Source organism: Acanthaster planci, linkage group LG07, assembly GCF_054643075.1.
Source record: "Acanthaster planci isolate LZ-2023a linkage group LG07, COTS_SCS, whole genome shotgun sequence".
Taxonomy (NCBI): Eukaryota; Metazoa; Echinodermata; class Asteroidea; order Valvatida; family Acanthasteridae; genus Acanthaster; species Acanthaster planci.
The window spans coordinates 19,678,707-19,687,085 of record NC_141783.1 but is presented as its reverse complement, the minus strand read 5'-3'; the positions used below and the strand labels follow the sequence as shown (position 1 = coordinate 19,687,085).

General features: G+C 39.9%; 1 protein-coding gene across 4 annotated transcripts; it reads left to right on the top strand.

The window, feature by feature from the left end:
- The first annotated feature begins 163 nt into the window (after positions 1–163).
- LOC110976145 (uncharacterized) lies at positions 164–7,716 on the top strand. Of its 4 annotated transcripts, XM_022229190.2 has the most exons (6): positions 168–321; positions 583–674; positions 1,856–1,951; positions 3,828–3,980; positions 5,138–5,219; positions 5,424–7,716. In XM_022229190.2, the coding sequence occupies exons 2-6, from the start codon at positions 627–629 to the stop codon at positions 5,765–5,767; spliced, it is 723 nt and encodes a 240-aa protein (XP_022084882.2). In that variant the 5' UTR covers positions 168–321; positions 583–626; the 3' UTR covers positions 5,768–7,716. The 4 variants fall into 4 exon arrangements, with proteins under 4 accessions (XP_022084883.2, XP_022084882.2, XP_086994848.1 ...); XM_022229191.2 differs by lacking the exon at positions 1,856–1,951 and having other exon boundaries at positions 164–321; XM_022229192.2 differs by lacking the exon at positions 168–321 and having other exon boundaries at positions 482–674.
- Positions 7,717–8,379: the final 663 nt, after the last annotated feature.

Below are 8,379 nucleotides of genomic sequence, written 5' to 3'. Positions count from 1 at the left end.
TCTAATGTTTTCTTTTAAATTTGACTTTTGTTTGTGTGGTATTGTCCTGCGTTTGAAATGTAAGGGTGCTGGCCAGTTAATGATTGGCCTAGAATTGCCATGTGGACCGTTAGTTTCGTAAGTGCAACTTCTCTTCAGTTTTTTATACATGTAATAGAGTTCGGAACTAGACCCGTGAACAGGGCCCGACAAATAATCCTCCGTCATACCATGGTCGTACATCGGACCATCGGACTAATGCGCAACCTGGGTATTTTCACGTCAAACTGGATAGAGTATGGGAATATCAACACCATTTTAGGAATGATCATCTTTTAAGAGGTGATTGATTAAACCACCAAAAAGTTTAAATAAAACAGAAAATACACCTTAATTTGATGTGGGTTTATCCCAGAGATCTGCGAGTGTAATTGTTAATCGTCTGTTGACGCGCCCTCAGTCGTTCCCGGATGGTCGGTAGGCCTACGTTTAATATACGCGACGGAAACGCGTCAGATGTATAGTGTACATGTACAGTAGGTGCGTGCATACATGTACCGTTGAAAGAAACTTAACCAAAATTGGTTCAATTTGCTTCATCAGGTTTCTGTGTTGCTGTCATTTTTCTGTCATTAAGTAGTCACATCATGTATGGCTACGGGTGCGGTGGAGCGGCAAGTCACAAACACGCCATGGTAAGGAAAGAATTTGAGTTCAAAACTGTTGACAAGAAAGACCGTTGTCATCACTCATTCACTGTCATTAATATTATTGTTAATATTATTACATGTATTAGGCCTAGATTAACACAGCTAGGCTAAGGGAATTTGTGAGTGATACTATGGCATTCTTATTTGGTGCCATTCCTTAAACATGTAATTAAAATTCATTTGATTTTTGCAAGGATCGAAACTCAATGAGTAATTTACTTCAACTTGCATCTATGATCTAGTAATTAATATTTGTCATTTGATTTTCGTGAAGTAGGCCTGTAGAGTTTGGCAAATGGATGGTGTGAAATTTTAAATCTTGAATTTTTTCCTGTTGTTCCTCTTAAGTGTAAGATTTGTTTTTTTTTCATAAATACATGTAAAATATGTGTGTGTTTTTTTTAATAATAAATGTTAATCTAATATATGTATCCACCGTACGATTTAGCCTGTTGGCTACAAAACGAGATGGAAATAAACCAGTAATAATAATAATAATCATGCCCACAGGTCTAACTTTTTGATTTGCATATATTAAGGTCACTAGCCAGCAAGCAGTTCTTACCAGTTGCATTTTACAATTCTTTGTTTTTTATTGCAAGAGTAACAGTTGCATGTATGCCATGGCCTTAGAAATATGAAAATATGTGGTATAGAGCAAACAGTCTGGTTGTCTTGCAGTGTTGCATTCAAGTCCATCACAAGTCCATCACAAGTCATTCAGCCTTAAGACAATTCACAAGCTGTTCAAATGGTTTGTGACAAAAATATTATATTGTCATTCACCCTGTTACTTATGACTGGTCTTGTGGAGGGACTTGTGACAGGTCTTGTGATGGACTCAAATACAACACTGTTGTCTTGTTTTTGGAAAAACTCTTCCTGTATACTTACATCCTCTGGTTTTTGTTGTTGGTCCTTTTTTTAAAACTGGATCTCCCATGAAACTCATAAATGTATCATTGGATATATGTGTACCATTGTGTGCAAGAGGCATCAAGTACTTTCTTGTTCGAAGACTGTGATCGACTGGACTGACCCTTAGTACATGTACATGTGATGTCAATGTGCGTGTATCTACATCATGGCAGACATAATGTTGAGGAATTTACTTTATATGGTTAACTTGTAAACTTTTCTCTCCCGGTATTTTGTTGACTTTTTAGCGTGAAGCGCGTGCAGAAATGCGCGAAGCTCATCTGCAAAATAAGGCTGCCCATGCGGCCATGCACGGAAATGTTGCAAGAGCTGCTCATCTCCAGGTAAAATGCCCCAAACGCTTCTCCTTGATCAATTCATCCATTCACAATCATTTTGAAATTACTTTTGAGAACAGAAACAATATGTGTACATACAGAAATTAGCAAAAAACTATAATTATAAACTGATTTACAAATGTATTATTCGCACTGTTTAGAAATTGTGCTTTATTGTTAATTGAATGATACGTGTATGTTGTGCATTCTGGGGCCGTTTGAATACACAGTGACTCTTGGGGGAAAAAAATGCTTTGAAACTTTAATGATTTAAGCATAAAGACATGCTATTTCATAGATAAAACATGCATACTTGGCATAGTTTTCAACAAAAAATCTCATTCCTTCACAAAAGACACATTCAGCTGGATATTACGGTATATCATATTACAATGTACCCGTGTGTTTAGGCCATCAAGGAAGAACTCATGAATGCCAAACCAATCATTCAATCAAGCAAAAGATTGTTTATTGTTGCTAATGGGCATTCCTCTAGCAATAAACATTGTTTAATCCTTCAATGAGAGACAGCCAGAATCCTGTGGCACAGGCTGGGGCAAAAATCCAAACATTTTCTACCGGATTCTTGCGTACAAAAGAATTTCCTGCTAGATTGTGTGAGATGAATCAGACCTAGTTTTAAACTTCATCATGGTTTGTGAATGTTGGCATAAATACAGTGTACATTGGTACATTATGCTGATCCATACATGTACATACCTTGCACCTGTGCATTTCACCCCTAGATGCTTAAGTTTGATTTACATATAGCAATGTACATGTAATTGTGTGAACCTCGCTTGACCCGAAAGCAGTCAGCAGTGCAGGAGCCGAACAAAATCATGTACAGGAATGGCCCGCATGAGTGCGTGATTGTTGAAACCATTGCACTCGCTCTGCTGTTATTTACACACATGTACTGGTACTTGCTTTCAACATGTGCTGGAACATGGTAACTGCATGCATGTACTTTACATGCACATGTACTAGCCGCTTTATAATGGCAGATGCCCCTTTCAGCCCAACAAATCAGTGGCCCATGAAAAACAGTGCGGGCCAGTTGTCTGCCTACCCACACATGCTAATGAAATAGCCACGAAGCTACCTGTATAAATTTCTGAATATGTACATGCATACCATATGCTTCCTCATTGACAAACGTACAGTCTCAGTGGAACAGTAATACCAGTTCAGATTTTCAGAGGGCACTTTATTGAAAGGTTCAGAATTTCTTCAATTAAGAAATGGATGTCATGTTCAGTATTTGAGAGTGCACTTTCAGAAAACGGAAACCAAAAAAGGGATGTCGTGCTGATGTTTTCATTATTTCAGAGACCTGAATATTTGCTCAGAATATTTGGTGCAGTGCGTGTTTCTCAGTTCGCAATAATTTCAACATCATGACAGTAGCTAAATTTCTTATTTCACTGAAAAAGCAATCGGGCTGACACGTGCAGGTGATTTTTTTCCTCTACCAATTTCTTTAAGCCAAAATATTGGTTTGTGTGTGTGAGCAATCATTTATGACAGACAGCCAGGGAGATTCTAATTTAATCCAGCACTTTCTATTTTTTCATGCATCGGTAGTCGGCTGAATGGTTGACGAATTTCTGAATTCAGAAAGCCGAGTATTGTGCGTACAAACCATTTAACTTACTCAAGAGCAAGGTACTTTTATCAAGTGGCCTACAAATAAAAGCACCAGACAGCCTTCACACAAAGTGAGGCTGTGGGTAAATTGATTACATTTACTTTTTTTCACATAAAAATGATAGGTTCTGCATGATTTTGTTGGTCGGGTTGGGTAAGCAGAAACACCGCTGTGTTTTTCCCCTTTGGCTTACAACAGACATTGATCGTCTGTTGTGCATTTCATTGGCAGATGAAAGCCAACATGGCCCACCACACCGCAGTGCAGGAGCACGCATTGGCCAGTGCCACCAGCCATTACCACACCTGTCCCCCTCCTTGCATCCCTTCCCCGTGCATCCCTCCGCCTTGTTCGGCCGGCCTGCCTTCCACTGTGGTGGTGCACGTAAGTTGACAAGTCCCATAGAGCATCTGACATCTGTGACGGCTTGACACTTAGGCTGTGTTTGAGTGTGTTTAAAGTACAGTCCATCATTTGCAGTTACCCAAAAAAATAACTGACAAAATCATTGTTGAAAATTTTTAAAAGCATACTTGCTTTTACAGATATTTATGAGATTAAACTCCTTGTGAAATTACTCTTTTTGTAAAGCTTTCATTTTGAAGAACACTAAAGAAGGCCATTTCCACTCATGCGTCTAAAGATGCATTTTTGGAAAGTGGCCATCTAGAACATTGTTTTTTCTTGGAATAACTTACATGTACACATACATGCACAGTATTCAGTGAGCTGAAACTTTTGCAGGTTTGTTCTAAGGCACCCTTGTTTAGATACTGAGTAATTTTGTTGCCTCAAAGGAACGTAATGCATAAAGGACAAGTGATGGACTATGCCGTTGATATGAGTACACTCCCAAGCTCTCAAATAGGAGGAGTGCAGATATTACCCAGAGGATATTTCTAGTCATACTAAGAGTATATTTAGGTGGTAAAAATGTTAACGTTCTCCATTTGTGCGATGTGATCTGAGAGTATTAAATGCAAAAGCACCATTTACTGTGCCACCAAATATCAAGAGCAATACATGCAAACGCCAGCCTTAGCGTCAATAAATCTTGGGTCAGTCAAGACCCTCTGGGTGATAAGTAGTCCGTTGCTGGTGTACCTTGCACCTACTCACCAACATCAGACAATGTTAAAGTTACCTGTACGTCATATCAACCAATCCACAGCCATGAGTTATGTGGATTATGGATTGGGCTGACAATGGAGCTTTATAAGACTAGTCTACTCTATTCACTGAGAGACCTGATGGTCCTTATGTACGTGTAGACAATCAGTTTTACAACCAACCTCTTCTTGTACTGGGGTATAGACTGATTTGAAATAGTCCACTGAAGAAGTCCATCCACAGACTGGTGTGCATTTGATGAGTTTGTTGAATGATGGTTTACCTACATGTATAGATGTCCTTGATAATAAGATTTAGCCCCTCGTTAGACAAATGTACCAAACACTAAATAGCCAGTGAAAACATCTTTGTCTTTTGAACACATCATTTTCCCAGACCTCCTCATAATACTTATTAATTTCTTTGAACAGCATGTTGCTCCAACACCACAGCTGGATTATCCGACTGGCACTATTGCCCCACCACCGGCCCAGCCACCGCCAGCATACCCTGGTAAGTCCATCGTTGTCTTAGCTATCTTGTACACACCCATGCTATGTGTAAGTTAAGGTCAGAGAGTGCATCATTGGTTTCTTACACAGTGGAAGATATTGGAGGATTTCTGGAGGTTCCTCGAAAACATGCACCAGAAGGTTTGGGGTCATGTATTTTAATGATACATGTAGATCTTTATTATTTATTTGTGTGTTTTTACAGCTGCTCCAAGCACATACCCAGCTGCACCTACTGGCTACCCAGCGGCACCCACTGGCTACCCAGCGGCACCCACTGGCTACCCAGCGGCACCCACTGGCTACCCGGCTGCACCCACTGGCTACCCGGCTGCACCCACTGGCTACCCGTCTGCACCCACTGGCTACCCAGCAGCAACCACTGGCTACCCGGCTGCACCCACTGGCTACCCAGCAGCCACCACTGGCTACCCGGCTGCACCCACTGGCTACCCAGCTCCACCCAGTTACCCGGGCCAGCCAGCATACCCAGCTGCATCTGCCTCTCCTTACTCAGCACCCACGGCATACCGTAATCCCTACCAGTGAAGCGTGCAGCCATGTGCAAGACACTGGCAACACCTAGCCACACTTTTAGCTAAACTTGGAGCTAGCGGGGTCAATTCTTTAGCCTACCCAACAAGAGTCGGTACACCAGGTACCCCTTGTTTTGTAAATTCCGTTAAAAAAACAGGTCATCTACCCAGTTTAACTCACAGGTATCTTTTTCTAGCTACTCACTTTTCTTGTAGCATTAATGTCTACAGTAAAAGTCAGTTTCCCAGGACGACTGCACTGTTCCTGCTAAGTAGATCTATTTCTTTTGTTACTTGTGTCACCAGCGTTTGTTGATGGGAGAACTGTCCGAATATAATTTTGAAAAAAGGCTGAATAATCAGGCCTAGTTTGCAAATAAAACCCCAGTTCATTTCATCAACTGGAACCAAGACATTCCTACAGTACATTAGAAACACATGTACACGTCGTGTTTTCCCTGATCTGTCAAGCACTTTTGCTTTTCACCACACATTTCAGTTAACAACTATCTTCTCTTTGGCAATACTGAAATACGTTTTTTACTTTCATTCCGTTTTTCAAGGTTTAATTCATTTTTTATTTATTCTGTTTTAAGTTCTGTTCATTACACAGACAAATGAATTATCATTCATTTCACAGTCAAGTGAAAAAGGGCCCATAATGGCATTTATTCCTCTCATTAAATACATTTTACTTCTTAAGTACTTCACTCATCATTTTTATGTACATCTCTTAAGAAATACTCTGACTTGAATTTAGTTTGTTTTTTTAAAGAAACAAATAGTTTAAACCATATCAAAGGAATTCAAGCAGTTGGATGCAGGCTGTGATTTATGTCATACCCTAAACTTGTCAAAGTCTCAACAAAACACAGATTCATCACCACAGGAAAGACGTATTGATATATGTTTGCCTTGATATGGTCTTGTCAGGCCCGAAGAACCAATTTGTGAACTTCTGGAACGGGGAAGTAACGTCGACCATCAGTTCGTCCTTAACCCTAACTGGAGAATTGGAGATTTTGGGGCTGTAAGAGCTACGGGAAAAAAAGTACACGTACACGTTCATGGTATTTGTGTTTCAGTGTGCAGTTAACAGTTACTGGCTTTTGTGACATGGGATATGATGTTTTAGCACTTAAGGGACAGTTCCCTCAGTGTACGCCTATGCACCCCTTGAGGGGCTTTGATTAACCAAAGGAGGGTCCCATCTTCTGAGTCGAGGTGGAGGAAAACTGGACCCTCTTTTGGTCACTCACAGGTCCAAGGGGGACATGGACGTGCACAAGTGACCGACTTATACCAGCCCACAAGTGTTTTGTATTAAATACACCTCTGTGAAAATATAAAATAAGAAAAGAATCTGTCCAAGGTTTTATAATTGAATGATTTCATGAAAAAAATAACTCGTAAGCAATTCAAAAATAAGCAATGGAGTTGTATGAGGGCGCTGTATCCAGTCAAAACATTTTGAGTATGGTGCACGATCTTTCAGTCCGGAAATTGCAGTGCCTAGAAGGGGAGCTGTTATTACCTGTACTTGATTGATGGGTATGGTAGTACAGTGTCGAAGTGTGGACACACAGTGGCTGCTTCGTGCCGAGTGCATTGCTGGATTGTTATTTAAGCCTTTTGGTGTGCAGTTGGATCTTTTGCAATTCACGGCACATGTGACTTGGACACAGAGATACATGTAAGCACAATATACTTTGACAAAATGATCAACTTAAACTTCAGTCACAGTTTTGAAGTCGGTTATTATAACTGCATTTAACTGGAAGAAATATTTATGCATACATCATGCAGTGTGACCAGTACTGTACCTTTCTAGAATGAAGTTGATTGACAAAGTTATTGAACAAAATATAATTTTGGAAATGTTTTTAAAGTAAGTTTAAGTCATTTTTATTTAATACAGTGAAACTTGTAAATTCATAGAATTGAAAGGAGAAAAGAAAGCAAGATTTTTCTTTTTTTCAATGTTATTTTGTCTGGACATCTTTATCCTGCCCAATCAGCCAATAGCATCAGGCAAATGTGGTTGGACACATACATGACCACATGTTCGTTGCACTCACGTGTAGAAGCCATGTTGTGTCCAGCTAGAGGGGTTTTGGTAACCCCAGGTCAGCCACTTGATGATGCTGCACTTAATTTCTGTTTCTTTTAATGTGTTTTTTTGGCTAAAAACACATCAGGCACACTAATGTGTACGCTGATTATAGTTCACAGAACCGAGCTACTCTTATTTTCATTGGTAACTTCGGAGGAGTTCAAAGCTTATTGATTTCTCCGTTTTATGGAGAATGTGTTTATCTACGGTATTGTACTATAACTGTACTTCTGGTGTCTTTTTTTTATGAGTCTTCTGACTCCTGTGTTTCATGTAAATATCTTTGTAAAACGTGGACTCGTTTTTTTCTGTGCCCTGTGCAAGTTCAGTTCAACATTTCCATCATTAGTTTGGCCCTCAACTTGTGACGTTTCCAACGCACCGTACCCTGCAGTGTAATTTGTTTGAGTTAAAAAGGGCAGAGCTTGGTTTGATAGCAAAAACTTCCCCTCCACCCAAAAAACAACACGATACACAAGAAGTAAATTATTTAATGGGTGTAATTGACAAAG